Raw genomic sequence first — 24,709 nt, 5'->3', positions numbered from 1 at the left:
ATTTGTTAACATTAATGTATTGACTAACATGAACAAACAATGAACAATGCATTTATTACACTATTTATTAATCTTTGTTAATGAAAATACAGTTGTTCATTGTTTGTTCATGTTAGTTCACAGTGCATTAACTAAAGTTAACAAACTCAACTAGTGATTTTTATAATGCATTAGTAAATGGCGAAGTTAACATAAACTAAGATTAATAAATGCTGTAGAAGTATCGATCATTCTTAGTTCATGTTTACTGATGTTGTTAACTAATGAACCTTATTGTAAAGGGTTACCCCAAAATTTTATTATATTATGATGTTTAACCATATATTTAATTCATTATTATTTACCTCAGCTTGTAAGAAGCTACTTGTGATTTACTTTGCACACATTATTGAATTAAAAGACTAAACAGAACTCAAATGACTGGAAAATAAGAGACGGGCTTTCAAAGTTAGACTATTTTTAACTTAAAAAGTGAGACGTGCTTAAAAAATCTGTAAAAATAGGGTACAATACATCATATTATTTGAAGAAACTTTCAGTATTTTTTATTTTATTTTATTTTTTAGGTGTTTTACCAGTAATTTGAATTTTTCCACTTCATTTTAGAGTTGAAATGTCCATAAAATTAATGGATAACGTCCAGTGTAATGAGCTGCCTGTACCTTTTCTGTTATTTTATACGGATTTATTTTTTACAGTGAAAATAATTAAATAATAGTAAAAAAATCATTCATTAATTGTAAAAAAAAAAAAAAAAATCTGCATATAACAGCACAAAAAAAAAAAGAGATCTATCGAGTGATACCAAGTGGTTTAGTCCAAATGCAAGAATCTGACGTGACAACAATTGCAAATACTCATTTTAACATAAATGCAAAGAATACAATCATGTACTTCTGACTTTTGAACAGCAAACACTGATTCTTCCAACCAGCAGAAACAGATGGGACATGACAACAAACATTTCACTTAATTCTCAAACAAATAATCAAAAAGTTAAGAAACCACTGAATTCAGTCGTTTAATTTAAAATAATCTGTTGGGCTAAACTGCATTTCACAAAAATCTTTTGTGGCTGGTACTGCAACTTTATATTCTTTTACCTCTGCAAGAAACCATAAAAAAAGACAAAACATTCAAAAAAATACAAGACAACGAGCAGCAGAGAAAAGCTGCTGGTGTTATTGTGTGCAGTCACTCAACATCCCTTTCATTCTCACAGATTCACAAAAACTATAAAAAATAAAATCATTTTTCTAAAAGTCCAAGGAAATCGGGGACAGCATTAACGGGCACATTAAACACAAACATAAAGTTCAGGATTGTTTGTATTGCACAAGCACTTTTGGACAAGTTTTCTTTGCCCAAGAAACAATGCAGCATTACAAAATGATTGTTATCCAGCAAATTTATTTTCTTTAAGCTGTCTCTGAAAACTGATTGTTTTTATTTTAATAAGGCAGAATTGCAAATAAAAATAAATAAACAAAAATAGGTGCTGTTTTTAGACTACTTTATAGAGCCCCCTCAGTACAGTGTTGTCTTAATGTTTAAAGGCCTTATTGTTGGCATCAGAATCAGCAGCCATTATGGTTCATGTAGTATAAAGGCACCAGGAAAACTAAATTAGTCTAGTTCAAAGCATAACGTTTCATTAAAGCAAAGGCAAGCTATCTCTTTGGCCCCTAGCAATTGTGGTATTACACTTACACATTAAGGCACATTTAATAATCATAACATACAGTAGTGTACAATCTCTAGCCTATCATACTGGAGAAATCAGAAAGCTGGTGTATGCAGTCTTCTGGTGTGATTGCAGCTCTGTCCTCTCGGAGTCACTGGCGTGAGCGTTCAGTGTGAGCGCATGCACGCGTCTCCGGCTCCGCTCAGCCGGGTGTTGTGGGAGAGGAGGCAGAGCTCGAACTCGAGCCCGTTGCCCTCCGCAGGAGGAGGATGCTGGGCGTAGATGTGCGCTGTGTACATCAGGCACTTCACGGGCCGTTATAAAGCAGTCTCGAAGATAACCAAGCTGCCATCTACTGTGGTGGCGAAGCCGTTGAGCTGGTGGACCGGACTGCGGTTCATGTACGCCTGCGAACGAAAAGAAACGATTTAAAAAAAAAAAAAAAAAAAAACCTCATATGCTCACACTAAGGCTGCATTTATTTGAGTAAAAATACAATAAAACCTGTAATATTATGAAATAATATTACAATTCAAAATAAAAGTTTTCTATTTAGATATATTTGAAAATGTAACTTATTCTTGTGATGCAAAGTTGAACTTTCAGCATCATTACTCCGTCTTCAGTGTCACATGATCCTTCAGAAATCATTCTAATATACTGATTTGCTGACCAATTATTAATAATGGTTAACAGTCTTTGCTGCTTAATATTTTTCTGTAAATTATGATACATTTTTTTCAGGATTATTTGAATAATAGACAGTTAAGACCAAGAGCATTTCTTTGGAAAATATAAATAAATAAATAAATAAATATAAATATATATATATATATATTTATGTATATATATACACTGAACAAAATTATAAACGCAACATTTTTGTTTTTGCCCCCATTTTTCATGAGCTGAACTCAAAGATCAAAGACTTTTTCTTTGTACACAAAAGGCCTATTTCTCTCAAATATTGTTCACAAATCTGTCTAAATCTGTGTTAGTGAGCACTTCTGCTTTGCCGAGATACTCCATCCACCTCACAGGTGTGGCATATCAAGATGCTGATTAGACAGCATGATTATTGCACAAGTGTGCCTTAGGCTGGCCACAATAAAAGGCCACTCTAAAATATGCAGTTTTATCACACAGCACAATGCCACAGATGTCGCACGTTTTGAGGGAGCATGCAATTGGCATCGTGACAGCACCAGAGCTGTTTGCCCGTGAATTTAATGTTAATTTCTCTACCATAAGCCGTCTCAAAGGCGTTTCAGAGAATTTGGCAGTACATCCAACCAGCCTCACAACTGCAGACCACGTGTAACCACACCAGCCCAGGACCTCCACATCCAGCATCTTCACCTCCAAGATCGTCTGAGACCAGCCACCCAGACAGCTGCTGCAACAATCGGTTTGCATAACCAAAGAATTTCTGCACAAACTCAGGGAAGCTCATCTGCATGCTCGTCGTCCTCATCGGGGTCTCGACCTGACTGCAGTTCGTCGTCGTAATCGACTTGAGTGGGCAAATGCTCACATTCGATGGCGTCTGGCACTTTGGAGAGGTTTTCTCTTCACGGATGAATCCCGGTTTTCACTGTACAGGGCAGATGGCAGACAGCGTGTATGGCATCGTGTGGGTGAGCGGTTTGCTGATGTCAACGTCGTGGATCGAGTGGCCCATGGTGGCGGTGGGGTTATGGTATGGGCAGGCGTATGTTATGGACAACGAACACAGGTGCATTTTATTGATGGCATTTTGAATGCACAGAGATACCGTGACGAGATCCTGAGGCCCATTGTTGTGCCATTCATCCACGACCATCACCTCATGTTGCAGCATGATAATGCACGGCCCCATGTTGCAAGGATCTGTACACAATTCCTGGAAGCTGAAAACATCCCAGTTCTTGCGTGGCCAGCATACTCACCGGACATGTCACCCATTGAACATGTTTGGGATGCTCTGGATCGGCGTATACAACAGCCAATATCCAGCAACTGACTGGTTTTCGGACCCCCCCAATAAAGTAAAACTGCATATTTTAGAGTGGCCTTTTATTGTGGCCAGCCTAGGCACACCTGTGCAATAATCATGCTGTCTAATCAGCATCTTGATATGCCACACCTGTGGTGGATGGAGTATCTCGGCAAAGGAGAAGTGCTCACTAACTCAGATTTAGACAGATTTGTGAACAATATTTGAGAGAAATAGGCCTTTTGTGTACACAGAAAAAGTCTTAGATCTTTGAGTTCAGCTCATGAAAAATGGGGGCAAAAACAAAAGTGTTGCGTTTTTAATTATGTTCAGGTTATATATACTGATATATATATATATATATATATATATATATATATATATACAGTGAGGAAAATAAGTATTTGAACACCCTGCTATTTTGCAAGTTCTCCCACTTAGAAATCATGGAGGGTCTGAAATTGTCATCGAGGTGCATGTCCACTGTGAGAGACATAATCTAAAAAAAAATCCAGAAATCACAATGTATGATTTTTAACTATTTATTTGTATGATACAGCTGCAAATAAGTATTTGAACACCTGTCTATCAGCTAGAATTCTGACCCTAAAAGACCTGTTAGTCTGCCTTTAAAATGTCCACCTCCACTCCATTTATTATCCTAAATTAGATGCACCTGTTTGAGGTCGTTAGCTGCTTAAAGACACCTGTCCACCCCATACAATCAGTAAGAATCCAACTACTAACATGGCCAAGACCAAAGAGCTGTCCAAAGACACTAGAGAAAAAGTTGTACACCTCCACAAGGCTGGAAAGGGCTACGGGAAATTGCCAAGCAGCTTGGTGAAAAAGGTCCACTGTTGGAGCAATCATTAGAAAATGGAAGAAGCTAAACATGACTGTCAATCTCCCTCGGACTGGGGCTCCATGCAAGATCTCACCTCGTGGGGTCTCAATGATCCTAAGAAAGGTGAGAAATCAGCCCAGAACTACACGGGAGGAGCTGGTCAATGACCTGAAAAGAGCTGGGACCACCGTTTCCAAGGTTACTGTTGGTAATACACTAAGACGTCATGGTTTGAAATCATGCATGGCACGGAAGGTTCCCCTGCTTAAACCAGCACATGTCCAGCCCGACTTAAGTTTGCCAATGACCATTTGGATGATCCAGAGGAGTCATGGGAGAAAGTCATGTGGTCAGATGAGACCAAAATAGAACTTTTTGGTCATAATTCCACTAAACGTGTTTGGAGGAAGAAGAATGATGAGTACCATCCCAAGAACACCATCCCTACTGTGAAGCATGGGGGTGGTAGCATCATGCTTTGGGGGTGTTTTTCTGCACATGGGACAGGCGACTGCACTGTATTAAGGAGAGGATGACCGGGGCCATGTATTGCGAGATTTTGGGGAACAACCTCCTTCCCTCAGTTAGAGCATTGAAGATGGGTCGAGGCTGGGTCTTCCAACATGACAATGACCCGAAGCACACAGCCAGGATAACCAAGGAGTGGCTCTGTAAGAAGCATATCAAGGTTCTGGCGTGGCCTAGCCAGTCTCCAGGCCTAAACCCAATAGAGAATCTTTGGAGGAGCTCAAACTCCGTGTTTCTCAGCGACAGGCCAGAAACCTGACTGATCTAGAGAAGATCTGTGTGGAGGTGGGCCAAAATCCCTCCTGCAGTGTGTGCAAACCTGGTGAAAAACTACAGGAAACGTTTGACCTCTGTAATTGCAAACAAAGGCTACTAGACCAAATATTAACATTGATTTTCTCAGGTGTTCAAATACTTATTTGCAGCTGTATCATACAAATAAATAGTTAAAAATCATACATTGTGATTTCTGGATTTTTTTTTTAGATTATGTCTCTCACAGTGGACATGCACCTCGATGACAATTTCAGACCCTCCATGATTTCTAAGTGGGAGAACTTGCAAAATAGCAGGGTGTTCAAATACTTATTTTCCTCACTGTATATATATATATATATATATATATATATGCATAACATTATAAAATCTTTTTAATCAATTTGGATCAATTGAACGCAAATAAAATTATTCATTTCTTTTTGTTTGTTTGTTTTTAATATCTTTTGAATGGTAGTGCATCAGTCTCCACAAAAAAAGTTATGCAACAACTGTTTTCAAGGCCAATTATAATAAGAAATGTTTCTTGATCATCAAATCATCATATTAGAATGAATTATGCTGAAAATTCAACTTTCCATCACATGAATAAATTACATTTTAAAATATATTCAAATAGAAAATGGTTATTTTAAATTGTAATAATATTTTACAATATTACTGCTTTTACTGTATTTTTGATCAAATAACTGCAGCCGTGGTGACCATAAAAGACATTCAAAACATTCAAATACAATGTACATAACAAAAAAACAAAAATTAATATATATATATATATATATATATATATATATATATATATATATATATATATATATATATATATATATATATATATATATATATATATATATATATATATATATATATATATATATATATTAATATATTAGTGGTGGGCGTTATCGGCGTTAACGTGCTGCGTTAACGTGAGACTCTTATCGGGCGATAAAAAATATCGCCGTTAATCTATTCTCAAAGTTGGGTTGGGAGCTGGGTCTATACTATGCAAGCTATGAAGACTTTCACCTTGATATTTTAGCGGATGTATACCTAGTCGAATAGCACTGTAGGGGCGAGAACGAGTCTTCGAACCTGTGTGTATATGTGCTAACATGGATGCAGCTATGAAGCCGCCGGGTTTGCTTCAGGGAAAATTTATTTTTAAGAAGCTTCCCAATGGAAATCGGCAAGTCATTTCTGTCTCTACGTTACATGGTCACGCTCTCTGTATCGCGCGCACAGCGGAGTTCCGCCCCGGTCCGCACACACACACACACACAAACAAACGTAAGCGCACACACAAGTGAGCACACTCCCACTCCTATTTGTAAATATTAAGCCGCAAAACGTCTATTTAAATACGACTCTGTGTGTCTCTGTGTTAATGTATGGCGCAGACGCACGGGTTTGTTCACTACTCGTACAGAAGCGCGCGACGCTTGCGGCGATATTAACGTCTGTCGTCTCACTATGAACAACATCTCCAGAACTGCTCTGAGAGTCACTTCATGAGCATTCGAGCGTTTCATTTGAGAAAAACTATCCTCACGGCAACCCGTCAAAATAAAAGTTTGGTTTCACTTGAAGACATTGGGCAGAACGTAATAGGCTACTACTACTAAAACTATTAAAACCTTATCTTTAAGGAATAATCATACAATGTCTTCAATATTATTATCAATATTAAATTCTTGATGACTGCTAGTTGTTTACTACTAGTAGTAAACTTATTCTGATCTACTTGGCAGAATTCAAATGAGCCATTTTAATCTAGATTAATTCCAAAATTACAGTGAGATTAATCTAGATTAAAAAAATTAATCTATGCCCACCACTAATATATATATAAAAATAAGAGGTCGACCGATTCATCGGTTTTGCCACAACTATCGGTTTCTCCGCAAAAATCCATGCCGATAGTTTTCCGATTTACAGAGCGGCCTCTAGAGGCGGAAATCACTGACAGCACGTGTTGTTTATTTTGACACGTGACACTGCGCGCTGCAGAAACTCCAGACGCGCATTTAAATACAGCCGACAGAAAAGCCTGCCGCGGAACAGAGCACCATTCACATAGTTTTCTATTAAATTACATTATATTTGTCCCAAATCGTTGTGAATGTATATAATGACTTCAGCCTAGGCTATAAATTATGTATTGTGCATTTTTCAGCAAAACGTTTGTCTTTCTGTGGCTCTAATAAAGTCTGTATGCTTCATAGAAAGCTGTAATAGATCGCGCGTTCTCTTTCCACTTGCTCTGTTTTTTTAAACACCGAACTTCAAACTCATTTATGCCACATTGTTCATTCTTGAAGCAAACTTATGTCCGTTTGGTGATTTAAATAAATTGTTTTAGTCCGCCACTTGATTTGAACGCAAAGCGTCTGGTGTGTGTGATACCTCAGAGTTCTCCTAGACGCAGCGCTGCACGACTAACTTTCTTTTTTTTTTTTTTTTTTGATTTAGATAATTATCAAGTGTTAAAAAATAGAAGCAAATAAAGTGTGTGAGTACACATACAATATCCATATGTATGTAATTTTAATGCTATGGCCTTGTGTAGATATTTAAACATGGCCATCTTTAAGCATGACTGTTGAAATTAAATGGTAACATTTAACAATAAAAGTCAATTCGTAGAATTAATGAAAACTGTAGAAGTATTGTTCCTTGTTAGTGTTTTCATTTCAACATTCACTATTAGCTACTAATAGGCTATATTTTTACATTTTAAAGTTTCTTCTTTTAACATTAGCAAATTATGAAATAACTTTAATGATCAATATAGTAAATAATATTAATATTTTTATTCATTTACAAAGTATGGTTCAGTACTGTTGCTGTTTTTTTTTTTTTTTTTTTAAATAATAAAAGCACTAGCTCTCTTTCAGTATCCATTTTGAAAACTATCGGTTGATTAATCTGTATCGGCCAGTGTGGTCCAACCTAGCTATCGGTAAAATCCACTATCGGTCGACCTCTAATATGTATATTGTATTTTTAACAAATAAAAGCAGCCTTAGTTAGCTTAAGAGACTTCTTTCCAAGACATTAAAAATCGTAATCATTCCAAACTTTTTGACCGGTAGCATATGTGACCCTTTAATGAGACCTGGAAATAGATGAAAGGCGTCACTCTGTTCCCAAACCTTCCCCGACAATGCTTTTCTAAACACAGGGGACAGAACACGGCAGGCTGAATGGAAGTAAAAATCCCCTCTTATTTAATATCATTATTATGCAGTAATCAAAACCTCTCATTGTATTTAAAAGCACCCATGGCTAACAATGAGTGCAAAGACAAAAAGAAGAAAAAGCACCTGGTGTTCGGCCCCCCACCCCCGCAGATACACGGAGAAAAGTCCCAACAACACAAAGCATGGCCGACAAACAGTTGGCCACACTATCAGATATACTCTCGATTGAGCCGGCATTCAGAGCGCACAATGGCGGAGTGGTCTGATATCAGGTGGATGTGTGCTTGAAAGCCCCGGCGGTCAGCTCCAGAGGGGCCGGCGCGGAGAATGAGCTCACCGGCTGAAGGAGGCGGAGAGGAACCCGATCCGAAGGGAGAACAACATGCCGCCGAGGAGGGGGAATCTAATACTGACTGACAGCACAAAGGCCTGGGCTCTTTCAAACGCACTGTATTGTGGCTTTCTGGCACAGGTACATGTGGCACATATTTGGCGATCGGACAGGGAGACTTCACAGCGATACGCGGTGCTCTGCTCACCTGTTTGGCGGTCTGCAGCAGAGAGGCCGCCTCTGCCTTCCCCGTCTGCTGCACCATCTTGTAGAAGATCCCGTTCTGGTCCTGTAGGAGAACGTGGGGGGCGTCGTACTCGTGGATTCGACCTGCATCCAGAACCTGCGAGAACAACAAACAACGGTTTTTGATGCCTTGAAAACCGGTTCTTTTCCAGAACTGGTTACATGAAATAAACAATGTGATATTTGGAGCAATTTCATGAATGAATGACTCATATGAACTGGTTCTTTTAATGAATCAATCAAAAAGACAGTCAAAACTCATGACTTGCAGCTTTGAATTAGTCTAATGACTCACTCACTGACTGAATGAATCAGTTATACAGTCATTACTTTCATCATGGTCCACCCAAAATGAAGAAACTGCTGCTGTGATATATGCATTTAAGGTTTGTGAGACCTAAAAATTGTGTAGTTACTGATTTTCATATCTGTTCATATAATATGCAGCATAGGCAAAAAGCACCAATTTATTATGCCGGTTTGTCTTTTTGGAGCTTAAATGCTCCTGGTATATAGTTCCCAATATATAGTTTTGTTGTATGGTAAAAAACAGCATGAAAACAAACTTTAAAACAACATCTTTTGAATTTCTTTGAAGAAACATGCAGGTTTGGAATGATATATTACAGTGTGTGCAGAATTATTAGGCAAGTTGATATTCTGGTCATATTTTTTTTCCAAGAACATTTTACCAATTCCAAACCACATCAATCTTAATAACTACTATTGATTTTGTATTTAATAATTTATAAGTGATCTATAATTGTCCATGAAGGCTGATAGTCAGAAACTTCTTATTTCAGGTGTGCAGAATTATTAGGCAGGTTTTCCTTTACAGATAAAATAAGCCAAAAAAAAAAGATTGAACTCAAGAATAAGTTACAAAAATTATTAAATGCCCATGAGAAGGATGCAATACTAATGCAATAATAGAATTAGCAAAGTTAAGGCATGACCATTGGGCAGAGAAATGCTCATTGGGTCAGCAAGGTCAGAAAAAACAGGTGGAGAGGAAAAGACACGTTAACTGCAAAAGAATTAAGAATTAAGGTGAAGAATTAGGTGAGAAACCATCAGGAATCATTTAGTCTCCAGCACCATCATTTTACAGAACTGCAACCTTCCTGGAGTCTCCAGAAGTGGAATGCGTAAGGTTCTCAGAGACTTTGCTTTTTAAAATATTTTAAATGACCCTCACTTAATAAGAATAACATGCTGAAGTGTTGTGAAATACATGAAGACTGATTTTGTATAGGCTTTATGGACAGATAAGTTGAGAGTGACTCTTGAAGGACCAGCATCACATCCTCTTGTACCACTGTTTGAAGAATTTATCTTCCAGAATCTGGCAGTAAGTTTTGGGAGCTCATTTTAGTTAATCTCCTATCCTGAAAAGTCTGTCTTGCAGGATTGATTAAAAATGAGCTCCTAAAACTTACTGCCAGATTCTGGAAGATAAATTCTTCAAACAGTGGCACAAGAGGATGTGATGCTGGTCCTTCAAGAGTCCTATACAAAATCAGTCTTCATGTATTTCACAACACTTCAGCATGTTATTCTTATTAAGTGAGGGTCATTTAAAATATTTTAAAAAGCAAAGTCTCTGAGAACCTTACGCATTCCACTTCTGGAGACTCCAGGAAGGTTGCAGTTCTGTAAAATGATGGTTCTGGAGACTAAATGGTTCCTGATGGTTTCAAGGTGTGAAAATTCATGTTTATTAACAAACATTAAGTCCCAAGGATATGTGTTAAATATGGGAAAGAAGCTAGATATATTTTACAAAGGTATTTTTGAGACAAATCTATATAATAAAGCCTGATTTGATTTTTGGGTTAAAATGGACCTGAAAATTTGTAACCTTTTCTTTTTTTTTTCTTAAATGGTTATGGAATTATGTTAATTAAATGATGTGTGTTGGCTCATTTTAAAGATTAGTTGCTGTACTAAAAATTTTTCCACATCTCTTTAAGGTCAAAATGAATGCATTAAGATTAAAGAACGCTCCATCTCTGCACTCACCAGGATGCGGTCGCTGTCTATGATGGTGTTGAGTCTGTGTGCGATGGTGAGGACGGTGCACTCCTTGAACTTGTAACGGATGGTTTTCTGGATCAGCTCGTCTGTCCTGTAGAACACAAACATTTCTGTTATAGCTCTTAAGAGTGGTTATATTCATATGTATAGGTCTTCCACAATCTCCAGGTCAAAGGACTCACCGAGGGTCCACATTTGCTGTGGCCTCATCAATGATGAGAATCCGGTTCTTCCTCAGAATGGCCCGAGCTAGACATACGAGCTGCCGCTGACCCACGCTGAAGTTTGATCCAGACTCAGCCAGTTCTGTCTCCAGTTTAGCAGGCAACTCCTCCACAGCAGCCTTCAGCTGGACCTTTGAGCAAACAAAGCACGGATTCACTCCAAGAGCTGAACTTTGTGATCGCTTAATAATGTATTACATCTATAACCATCACGTAAATCTACTGGGGGAAAAGTTCACATCAGAAAATAGATTTATGGACCCGTTTGACTAAGATCTATACGGTTCATCACATGCGGATAGTGTTAAATAAATGTTTATGATCAGATTACACAAATCTAACAATTGTGATGAGATTGAAATGTGAAGAAACAAATTACATGAGCAACACCGTGCGCACATTTTTTGTGCATTAAAACATGTAGAAAGACTCTGACGTAGTGGATGATGAACATTAGTGACTCCCAGGTTTGTTTGTTTTTTCGCAGAAAGCCTTAGCAAGTGTTTTATTTTGATATTAATTAAATGATAAAAATGCCAAATTTACTAAGAAATCCATTCACAAGTGGATGTTTGAAACACATGTAAAAACCAACTGACCCCTCTGAGATGATCAGGAGTGAAACCTGTATTAAATGTATAGTGATGATGCATTTTTGTAGGACAACCTGGAAGTTCACATCACCCCGGTTCCCTTGACAAGAACCCAACAGGTTTTTACCATTGGCTTTTGGATTATTGCAAAAAATAAGCTCTGTGACAAATGATTCTTACATTTTGTTCATCATGATAATCTTTATAAATGAACTTTTATGAATTTTGAAGCTTATACAGTCAACTATCGCTACTTTTCCAACTCTTTTATTCGATACAAAAAAAAATAGTTACAATAGTTTGCAAGAGTGTGATTATAAACCCAATGTTGTGATGTTTAATGTCCCTGACAACCTCTGTAGTCCCATTTAGCCACATCTTAGCAACATTCAAGACCAGTAAAAGCTTACAATTATTTATTAATTAAAATTACAAGTCAGTTTTACTGATGTATTTTATGTTGTAGAATAAAACATGACGATATCTTGAGGTTGTGTTAACCACAGATCTTATTTTAGGCATTTAACCAAAAACCCAACCAAAAAACCCACTGACTTTGGGACGATGCAACTGAAAGTAGTAAAATGCTAATTTCTAGGTTTTGGCCTACCAAAATACATCACCTCTGCAGGCCTCTATTACAGTGAGTGTGTGTGTGTGTGTGTGTGTGTGTTCACCTCTTCCAGAGCATTCCATAAGTCAGGGTCTGAGTGCTGGTTGAAGGGGTCCAGGTTCTTCCTCATGGTTCCTGTGAACAGCACGGGATCCTGCGGGATGATCGACATCTTCTGGCGGAGATCGTGCAAGCCGATCTCTGAGGTCAACACCCCATCCACTAAGATTTTACCCTCTGGCTCCGTCAAACGAAACAGCGCTGAAATCAGGGAGCTTTTCCCTGCACCGGTCCGTCCAACGATCCCAACCTGATCGATGCAGAGCAGAAAACATCACTACACACGTCCTGACAGACTCACACGATGCTCTGGAGCTGCGGCGCTGGACTCACCTTCTCTCTGGGTCTGAACATGGCCGAGATGTTCTTGAGGATGACGGGTCCATCAGAGCTGTAGGAGAAGTTGACCCTGTCGAAGGTTATCAGGCCCCGATTGGGCCAGTCGGGAGGGGGGCGTTTCTGGGTTTCCCAAGGTGCTTCACTTTCTAGCTCTGTGTATTCGACAACTCTCTCCACTGACGTCATCTAGACAGACACATTATTCAGAAAGCAAATCAGTTTATGAGGGTTTGAGGGGTTTACCTTGTCGGGTAGATTTAAAATATGAATCAGTTTAGCTCTGTTTCTACAAAGGCAGCTGCCTTCTAAAGGCAGAAAAAACGTGTGCATCAAATAGCAAGGAACTGTCAGAGCTGAAACGCTCTATATGTGACCCTGGACCACAAAACCAGTCTTAAGTCGCAGGGGTATATTTGTAGCAATAGCCAAAAATACTTGATTTTTCTTTTATGCCAAAAACCATTAGGACATTAAATAAAGATCAAGTTCCATGAAGATATTTTGTAAATTTCCTACTGTGAATATATCAAAACTTCATTTTTGATTAGTAATATGCATTGCTAAGAACTTCATTGGGACAACTTTAAAGGCAATTTTCTCAATATTTTGATTTTTGTGCACCCTAAGATTCCAGATTTTCAAATAGTTTTATCTCAGCCAAATATTGTCCTATCCTAACAACCCCATATATCAATGTAAAGCTTATTTATTCAGCCTTCAGATGAAGTATAAATCTCAATTTCGAAAAGTTGACCCTTATGACTGGTTTTGTGGTCCATGGTCACATATAGCCAGCACCTTGCACACACATAACAGAAACAGCGCTTCTAATTGATGTAAAACAAACAATCCAACTCCAAATAAGCACAGTATTTTCAGTACTAATAAAACAAGCATATATTTGTGTAAGTGTAAAGTAAAGACTTTTACACTGCTATTTTTATTACAAATAAATATTTTTTCCACAAAAATATTAAGCAGCACAACCGTTTTCAACACTGATAATAATAAGAAATGTTTCTTGAGCATCAAATCAGCATATTAGAATGATTTCTGAAAGATCATTTTCAATTTAAAATATATTAAAACAGAAAACAGTTATTTTAAATTGTAATAATATTTCAGTAATAATTGTTTTTATGAAATAAATGAGCCAAAGAGACTTCTGTCAAAAACAAAAAAAATATTTTACAGACCCCAAACATTTTGAAAAGTAGTGGAAATGCTGTGGAAATTTCAGTAAATTCAGGTATTAGGTTCTTACCATGTTCTCCACCTCGGCACTCTGTCTAACGCCCCACTGGAACATTCCCATCAGGGTGACTGCATAAGACAAAGCCAATCCCACATCTCCCGCCCTCATACCTGTGAGAACCAGACACAATCCATTCACATAATGGTCTCAAAAATGCTGAAAAAAAGAAACAAAGTCGATCTAAAGCCCCTATAAGGATCTTCCTACTGACAGTGAAAAATAAAAATAAATCACTGTTTCAATTCAAATTTGACAAACTGAAAATTAAAGAGCATTAATTATTGAGACATGGAACATCCTGAGACATGAAACATTTTCACTTTCAAAGAAAACCGATGTTTACCAGACCATCCTTAACCCAAATGTATCATGCCATTCCATTTTCTCTTTATAAATTTGATCAAAATTATGACATTGTCACTTCATCCTTCATGTAGAATAAATTATATCACACTTAAGAAAAACGTATAACACTACTATTCAAAAGTTTGTGTAAAAAATCTCTTATGGCTGCATTTATTTAATAAAAAATACAGTAAAAACAGCAGAAGTGTGAAATATTATTACAATTTACAATAATGCTTTTCTATTATGATATATTTTAAAATGTAATTTATTCCTCTGATGGTAAAGCAGACACGGTCTTCTACGGTCTTCAGAAACATTTCTTATTATTATCAATGTTGAAAACAGTTCTGCTGCTTAATAGTTTTGTAGAATAGAATAGTTTTATTCATGATTCTCTGATGAACAGGAAGTTCAAAAAAAGAAGTTATTTGAAACATTTCAAATGTCCGTAGTGCCACTTTAGATCAGTTTAATGCATCTTTGCTGAATAAAAGTATGAATTTCTTTAAAAAAAAACTTTTGAATGGTGTATATATAATGTATTCATAACATATAAATAAGTATTTTTGAATGACAGTTGCTAATTTTAAAAATCTTTTACGTTTTCACAGCTGTTTTTGTCAGATATTTATAAAATGTGCAACATTTCTCCTCCAAGCGCAGCCTGGGTTGTCCCAGTGCTCAGGATTCGGTGCACTATCACTGTAAAAACCCCTTAAACACTGTTTTGGTTAGTAGTGTGGATGCTTTGGATATCTCACTGTCTTTAAGAAGAAGACATCCAAAGGCTGTGATGGTCACAAACACTGAACACATTCCATCCAAGCGCACTGCAAACCAGCGTGAAGTGGTCAAGAACAGGAACCAGGCCTCTGCAGGAGCACACAAAACATTTGAAACAACGCATTACTTTGAGTTACTTTTTTAGTCAACAGCTAATCTGAGTCCTGCAAGCGGCCTACTCCTTTACTGACCTGAGTGCAGATCCTGATGGGCATCAAACGTTTGCTGAAACCTTTCCTCAGCTTTAAAGGCACGGATGGTCCAGAGGCCTTGCAGTGAAGAGGACAGATGCGAAAACACAGGACTTCGAGCTGTAGAAACACAAACACAGAGTCATCAACTCCAGACTAAACTTACAGGACACACAACACAGCTGCTCTGAAGAAACATTACTGAACACAATAGAAAAGGAGAAAACTGGAGACACTTACTAGTGGATTCAATGCGCTTGACGTCTCGTGACGTCCGCAGGAAGTAGCGGCGTAGAAACAGGAAGGCGATCAACAGAGGAAACACAGGAATTAAAATCCAAGGGATGACAGAAGATGCCACAGCAATGACTCCAATTATTTGCAGAAACACCTGTAAGTGGATGAAAGCACAATTAATTAAAGTAATAATTTAAAGTAAAAATATATACATTGATTAAAATAAATAGCGTTTTAGAAGAGAAGTGAGCTGTAGAAACACTGCGTCACAACAGTTGACTGCTGGGTCATTAAAGCACTTTGTGGTTTTGGTTGCTCACTTTTAACCACAAACATTTATCAAAGAACACAGAAGAAAAACAGCCAGGCTGCCATGACAGCATGACTAGACACTTTCTGAGATCTCATTCAAATGACCCATAATCCTCTACTCCTATCTGTAACTGTGTTAACAACTTAAGGTTAGTGTTGGGATAACCACAGACTATGGTGGAACAGAAACTGACAAAAGCTTTACTGTGCTCGTGATTTTAGGACTCGCCATGTAGAAGAACCTCAATAACGTCAAAGTGAGATCTCTCTCCTTTAAACTGCTTTTCAAGAAACCGCTTTGGTCACTTCATCAGCGTGGTCACATTCAGAACGGATACCAGCATGCTGTGGTGTGCCAATTACTTTATTAAAATACTATCTGAAACTGTACATGTGTAACATTTTTAATTGGTAATAGATTTCTATACCTGGAAAAGTGATAAAAAAAATGACTCAAATCTTACATCCATGAAAATGTTTATAATGTATAAACACATTTTTCTAGTGATTTAAAGCTCTAAAATATTTTAAAAACCTTATCTTTAATCCTTATGCAGTAAATCATGAACAAAGCATTACAAATTCATAAGTTAAAAAGAGTGGGAAACATGAACATTCAGCTCTTAAAAAATTCAGAATCTTTAAATGTACAAGTAAAATGTACAAAAACTAAGAATTTCTATAGATTAAAATGTAAAAAAAAGAAAAAAAAAGTCATTACATTAGATTTACCAGAGGAAACATATTTAACTACACAGAGTCAAACAGTTTGAGAACTACTGGTATAAACGGCACATTTGGCAAAAGTAGTGAGTCATAATCCTACAATATATATTTTCTTCAATACTTCTGGGAATCACTTTTACAGGTTCGAAAGCTGTAATCACAATGTGACGTGACTTGGGTTTAAGTGATTTTACTCAAAAAAAGAAGAAAAAAGAAGAATGAGTTGGGCAGTGTTTCCTACATCTCAACTGTCACTAAACACACAAACACAAGAAGTTTTTTAGCACTAGTGTGAGAAAACGAAGCACAGATAATATTAACTTCTCCCATGATTCCTTAAACGATATATTGCCGTTCATCTCGTAAGCGCAATCATTCTGTCTTCAAGGCACCAATACTGTAGAAATAGTACAACCAGAATTGTAGTAAGCTATTTTTTAGGAAGTATTCAACAATGCATGCTGACTTTGCTGTCACACTAAAGGGAACCGATAGTGAGAGAGGACTGTGGGAAAGACTAAGTGACTGCAGTGTTTTCTCATCCTCGGAGAGAACAAGGAGGATTCTGCTGCCCCGCACAATGAAAAGCTCCTTAAATGAAAGACTATTGTACTTCCAACTCAGTCTGTCAAGTTTCAAACAATAGCGCTCTGAGCACATAAAGTGACGCCTGTCACCCACGCATTGACCACATTGTCATTTGCCAGGGAAAAAGCCACAATATGTTGTTGGTCTACAACACTTGGTTTACCGGAGCGAATAATGCATATGGCCACAAGTGATGGGTGCTCTAATACAGCCACGTCAGCATGTGCATATTATGTGGTGTTTAACAGACACTGCACTGCAAAACATACCTGGATAAAATCCACAAATGTCCACGGAAGTAAGGAATCAAGGTGGCCGATGTCTTTGGAGAACCGGTTGAGGATTCTTCCTGAAATGACAAGGGAAAAGCCATTCAGAGAACAAAACAGCTTCCAGAACATTGCGCAATACCAAACGATTTTAATAGATTTAACTAGACAGGACAGTGTGAAGAAAACGTTGAAAAACCGATTCACTGATGACTTATATTTAAAAAGCCTTTGTAAAATCAAAGTCATGGGATGCGACCGACATGCAATAAATTAATAAAAATAAAAAATTATTAAATGAAATATTTAAATAAAGTCTGAATAAAAAATAAACTGAACTTTTTAGTTACTTATATTTTAAAAACAGTATAAAATTAATAATAAAATTTAATAAAAATAAATTATATTTAATGAACTAATATTTCAAGCTATCTGTAAAAAATAACCTTGACAAATCAATAAAAAACAATATTACAAATAATGATTACACTAGTTCAGAAAAATGTGTTATTACTTTAAAAATTTGGTATAACCATCAAGTATATAGCATACAATTTCAACACCTTTCTGAAAACTGTAAAAAAATATATATTTTTTTTATCATAATCATATAAAAACCAAAATGAATAGAAAGTGTACATTTTAACTAGATGCCTAATTAGTTTTAACATCTCTCTTTTTCTGTATATTGGACAATCTTATTCGATAATTGTGATGAAAGCATGAATAATTAAAAAACAGGCTGAAATGCTGACAGACACATGCTGTGCAAACTTTTCTGTTGCATTATTTTATCAATAACAATCCAATATTGCCATTTACTTATCTAACTGGTTATGATAATTCTGGCTATAAAGGCCTTTAACCTATGATAGTGACTGGGAGGATAATAAATGGCAGATTAAACACAAATAATGCAAACAAAGGAGAACTCAATCAACATCGGCACCCTGCTGGATATCTGTTTGTCATTTGTCAGAAAGGTTTATGGCTAATCATGCTTAGATTACAAGCCCCAAAGAACTAGCAGACATTACAAACACCCACTAGTGTTAACCATTCTTTATTACCAGAGAGCATAGATTACCAATGAAACAGGCCAGAGCACCGAGACACAGGAGACGGTAGTTGTGTCAACTAATCCACATCACAAGCTTATTCCAGCCATAAAAGTTTCCACAAAGTATGTGATTTCTGCGAGTGCCTCCCGTTGTAATTGTGCCTCGTGTGTGTGCTGCTGATAACAGTATCGTGAAAAAGGCCTCCAACTGACTCTTCAGCTGCCATAAAACTATCTATTAGACTTTTGAGACTTGTAAATGCTCTTTTGCTCATGTTATCAATAGTAACACCCCGATAAGCAGCCCTCAATGACACAGAACCCAGGTCTGCTGTTTGCGCTTTAGAAGGTGAGAAAAAACTGCATTATACTGGTCATATCAGCCAACTTTGTCCTGCACGTTCAAATAATGACCACCATTATTAGGCATATAATATAATATAAATATATATTTTTACCCAATAGAGCAATTACACATTTTGATGGTATCTCCAAATAATACCCTTTTCATAAATTATATAATAAAACTTTGGATAATTAATATTATTATTAGGAGATATTTTTTGAAGACACCGCTAAAACTCTAAATAAATAAATAAATAAATAAATACAATGAGTGCAAAGTCTTGATGGTGTCTCCAAATAACTTTTTATTAATTATTTAATACAATTTGAGTTATTTAATAATTATATTAAATAATTAATATTTTACATTTATTTATATAAATATTATTGTTATTATTATTTGGAGATATACTTTGAAGATACCATCAAACGTTTGAACTTTACCAGTCGAAACATAAATAAATAAATAAATACAATGAGTCTAATGTTTTGATATAATCTCCAAATAATAAATTAATAATTTTTATTATGTTAACTATATTATATTTATATAATACAATTTTGGATAAACATTTTCATTTTTTTATTTTACATATATTTACATAAATATAATAATAATTATTATTATTTGGGGATATACTTTGAAGACACCATCAAAGGTTTGGACTTGTTCCACTGGAAGCATTAATAAATAAATACATACATATAGTGAGTGAGTAAAAGTTTGATGATATCTCCAAATAATAACTTTTATTCATTTTTATTATGTTAATTGTATTATATTTATATAATACAATTTTGGATAAATAATCATTTTAATTTTTTTATTTTACATATATTTACATAATAATAATAATTATTATTATTATTAATATTTGGGGATATACTTTGAAGTTACCACCAAAAGTTTGGATTTGTTCCACTGGAAACAAAAACAAACAAACAAAGTGTCCAAAGTTTTGATGAAATCTCCAAATAACAAAGAATAACTATTTCATTATTTATATAGGTCAAATATGGTGCAATAACAAAAAAACTCAAACCATTATAAAAGGCTACAGCTCAGATTGTCCTAATGATGCTCCATGACTTATCAATTTAGAGCAATATTTTCCAGAGATGAACACAAGAGGAACACAAAAGGTAAAACAGCCTTTGACTTCTCACACACACACACACACACACACACACACACCAATCCAAGCACTTCACGCTCAACACAGCGAATATACCTCTGCATGAGCAAAGGCCTCAAATGCTGCCGTTTACTCAACACTCCAGAGTAAACACTGAAATCTAGGGTAAACATCATTGAAAACACACCAGTCCACTTTCCTTTACTACTGTATGTGCTCCTGCACTGAGGACGTCTGGACATCACTTTAAAACAGCCAAAGCTCCAGTAACAACAGTTACCCATAAGCACTAAATATCTGAACACTGTACATAAATGTTCAATAATGTTTAATAACACCAATCATTGCAAAAGGAAAACACTAACTAAGACACTAACAAATAAGCAGCAAAATATACCTGGGAAATAACATGTTTTGTTTGCACCTGTACCATGGTACTCTCAGGGTTTTCGAACATGGTACCAATTCTTACAAATGTTTTATATTAATTTAGTTTAAAAAAAAAAAAAACAACAAAACAAAACTGATAATACAGATACGGCTACATGAAAACTTCAATTTAATATGTGGGCATTACTTTGAACTTTAAGTTTAAGACATAACAATCATAAGAAATGTTTCTTGAGCAGCAAAACAGCATAATAAAATTATTTGATCACAGGAATAAATTACATTTTAAAACATACTGAAATAGAACACAGTTATTTAAAATTGTAATAAAATAAATAAAATAAATCAGCCTTTGTTAGCATAAGAGACTTAAAGACACCTAAACTTTTACAACACAGTAATAACTACACGCAATATAAAATACGTCATGTCCACTTAATTTTTACAAGCTGTCTATTAAAGGACAATTGATATGCTTGATCAAATAACTTGATATTAATGAATCAATCATCCATTAATATTGAATTTCTTTCTATTCTATCAAAGTACCATGGCCCTAACATCACGCTACCACAGTACTTCTTGCAAAAGCCCTGTATTGACAGACGTACTTTAAAGAGTTCATGCATGAGGGTTTTGGTTTGTTGATAAGTACAGCAAGAACTTTCCTCTCCTCTAAAAGTAACTGCGCGTCAGCAGAGGTTTTCCAAGAACAGCACAGGACAGATAAATTGCCCAAATTACATTTCACGGCATGTGCTGCCCTCTGTTGGTCAGTTCCAACACTGCCTCCAAAACTAGCTTGATAGACAGACACAGGATTATAAGAAGTCATTGGTGTTTTTGTACTCACCAATGGGGTTGATGTCAAAGAAGCGGACCGGGGTTCTCAGGATGCTGTTAAACATGCGGTTGTGTAACGTCTCTGCTGAGTTCACCAGAGTGTTAAACATAATCAGACCGCGCATGAAGCCGAAGATGATCGTGGCTCCTGTTAAACCTGATGAACATGAGATACACAAATCTCCATTACCAATGGGAGACACACGCAACATGTCTACTTTACTACATCTGCTGACTTTGATCATGAGCATACCTGCATAGATGCCAAGATAGAAAGGCAGGTTGAGCTCTTGAGTCGTGTTATTGCCGAAAGTGCCATTTGTGCCGATGGTGGAATTGATGATAGAGGAAGAAATGTCCAGCTTCTCCTGCTCTGTGGCCCTGTCAATCATGACAAATACATTACAGTAGCTGGTAAACACCAGAACATCATGTCCATTCAGTACAGTCCATCTAATGTATTAAGCACTATTTAGGTTGTTCAAATGCAATTAGTGTACTTTGTGCACTAGTTTCTTAATTTTTGCTTCATTTAATTTAGTTATTCCATTGAAATGTATTTAAGCTATTTTTAGAGTGACAAGACTTGAAAATGAAAATGCACAAAGAAAAAGATATTTAATTGAATGAATAAATTATATTGTTAAATTAATAACATATACCGTATTGACCCAAATATAAGACGATGTTTTTTTCTTGGAACTACATCTAAAAAAACGCGTTCGTCATATATTCAGGGTCTAGATTTTGACATGTCAATAATACACCCACAACAATAGGTGGCGCCAAAAACGCATAAAACGAGTGTGCCATGAAATATGTAATGTGATGTGTGTTGTAAAGATGGCGAGTGAAAACAAAAGAAAAAGAAAAGCTTACAGCCGCACCAGTCGTGACTGTCATGTTAGCCTGATGGGACCAAACGTCCTCTGTGAGTGATTTTAAAACATAAGACAGTACCCAGATTTGAAGACTACAATAAGATTTCACGTCTACTGATAATAACATTTTGGTAGGCTACTATGAGATGGATAGACTAAATGTTATATAATTCAGATGGGCTACCTGTTATTTCAATGGTATATCAAAAAGTGTATATTTTTCAATGTCATTGTTGGTACATTTTACCAGTATTTACCATACTTTCAAAACAAAAATTTAAATAGGAAAAATATGCAATATGAAAATAATTTAAGAAAAAATGTGTTTTACAGAGAGAGGAAAAAAACAAACAATCAAAAAAAACAAAACAAGATTTGGTTTTCAAAAAGTCTTTTTCCAAAAGGTACATCTGGAAAAAGGGGGGTCGTCTTATATTCGGGACAATACGGTATATTAAGGTTTATGTTTTTGAAAAAAAGTCTCTTACAAATACAGTAAAAATAGTAATATTCTGAAATATTATTCCAATTTAAAATAACTATTTTCAATTTCAATATATTTTGAAATGTAATTTATTCCTTTTATGCAAAGCTGAATTCTCAGCATTAGTGTTGTCATGGTACCAAAATTTGGTACCATGACATTTTTTATTATTAATGTTTTATTATTAAACATTTATAATATTATTTATATTTTATTATTAAACAATTTTAATAATAAAATCAAACAAAAATTAAAATGTACAAAAATCAGTGCCATTCTTTAATTGTGTTTCAAGTTTTTCCGCAAGTAATAAAAGTATGAAAAACAGTAAACAAGTTTCACCCAAATTTAATTTGTCTTTTAAATAATGAAATTTAAACATTTAATTTTTTTGGTAAAGAGGAGGGTAAAAGAGGATTTACTATTAAAATTAAAATATGGAAGAAATATTGTGATTATTTCTTTAAAATAAATATTTATACATTTTTCTAAATATTTATAAATAAACAGTATCACATACATTCTACTAAATAATAGTAATATATTTCTGGCACAATGTCTTTAAGATAAACTTTTATTTTGATGGGTTGCCGTGAATACCTTTAAATTTCTGTGTGTAGCTATATGATATGACGCTGGTTTTACTCAAATGAAACGGTAAAATGCTTGTGAAGTGACTCTCAGAGCAGTTCTGTAGATGTTGTTTATGTATTTATGTCCTCATTGAGATGGCAGATGCTGAAATCACCGCGAGCGTCACGCGCGCTTCAGTGTGTGTAGTAAAAACAACAACAAAAAAACAAACAAAAAAAACGCGTCTCTGCCATTCACACAGAGACTCGCAGAACATGCGGGATTCACATTTGAGTCGACTTTTGCGGCTTAATATTTACAGATACTAGTCCGTGTCGCGATTTGATTTAAGTGCAATGACCTACTTTTGATTAATTCATCCAAACTTTGACAAATTTGGAAATCATCGGGCCGTACGCGTCAAGAACCGGGTTGACCAGGTACTCGGTACCACCGGTACTTTAAAAAACCTGGTACCGTGACGTTTTCATTTTTTTAGTACCAACTTGGTACCGAAGTACCGGGTCTTTTGACAACACTACTCAGCATCATTACTCCAGTCTTCAGAAATCTTTCTAATATGCTGATTTGCTGCTCAAGAAACTTTTCTTATCATCATCAACGTTGAAAACATTTGTGCTACTTAATATTTTTGTGGAAGCTGTGATACTTTTCTCTGGATTATTTGATGAATATAAAAGTAAAGAATTCTTTTATAACATTATAAATGTCTGTACTGTCACTTTTGATCAATTTAATGCATCCTTGTATTAATTTTTTTTTTTTTTATAAACTTCCTGAACCCAAACTGTATTATGTATATTTTGAGAAAATCAAACTGAAAAAGCATTTACAGTAAAGCAATGTACTTAAAGGGGTGGTTGATTGCGATTTCACTTTTTTAACGTTAGTGTGTAATGTTGCTGTTTGAGCATGAACAATATCTGCAAAGTTACGAAGATGAAAGTTCAATGCAAACGGAGATATCGTCTTTTAAAATTCTGGCAGTTTAATGCCTACAAAAACGACTGGTAAGGGACTATAACGAGTTACTTCCCAGGTCCGTTACGTCATGAACCCAGATAAACCCCGCCCCCGGGAACACGCAGCAAAGCCATGCTGCACTGTTTTAGAGAAGAGGAAGAGAAAACTAGGGGTGCACATAAAAATCTATTCATATATGAATCGCGATTCTGTCTTTAATGATTCTAATGGATTCACAGGTTTCAAAACCAATGTTCTAGCAGTGGTTCTTCATACTGTTCCTCGCGTCCCCTGCTCTGCATCTCTCTCATTCAGATCATCAGCTCAGTGAATACACTTATTTTCACA

At 35.8% G+C, this 24,709-nt stretch overlaps 1 protein-coding gene across 1 annotated transcript in view; it reads right to left on the bottom strand.

The window, feature by feature from the left end:
* Nucleotides 1–586: 586 nt before the first annotated feature.
* abcc4 (ATP-binding cassette, sub-family C (CFTR/MRP), member 4) overlaps nt 587–24,709 on the bottom strand; it is a 49,080-nt gene continuing 24,957 nt past the window's right edge. Inside the window, 13 exon segments of the mRNA XM_058778866.1 lie at nt 587–2,091; nt 9,053–9,187; nt 11,113–11,218; nt 11,310–11,482; nt 12,622–12,867; nt 12,951–13,142; nt 14,221–14,321; nt 15,321–15,431; nt 15,534–15,653; nt 15,774–15,924; nt 17,666–17,745; nt 21,450–21,596; nt 21,693–21,820. Coding sequence (XP_058634849.1) covers nt 2,002–2,091; nt 9,053–9,187; nt 11,113–11,218; nt 11,310–11,482; nt 12,622–12,867; nt 12,951–13,142; nt 14,221–14,321; nt 15,321–15,431; nt 15,534–15,653; nt 15,774–15,924; nt 17,666–17,745; nt 21,450–21,596; nt 21,693–21,820 — 1,780 coding nt within the window. The 3' untranslated portion in view covers nt 587–2,001.

This window comes from Onychostoma macrolepis, chromosome 06 (genome assembly GCF_012432095.1).
Source record: "Onychostoma macrolepis isolate SWU-2019 chromosome 06, ASM1243209v1, whole genome shotgun sequence".
Classification (NCBI taxonomy): domain Eukaryota; kingdom Metazoa; phylum Chordata; class Actinopteri; order Cypriniformes; family Cyprinidae; genus Onychostoma; species Onychostoma macrolepis.
The sequence above is the reverse complement of the archived record's forward strand: the minus strand, read 5'-3'. Positions and strand labels throughout refer to the sequence as shown.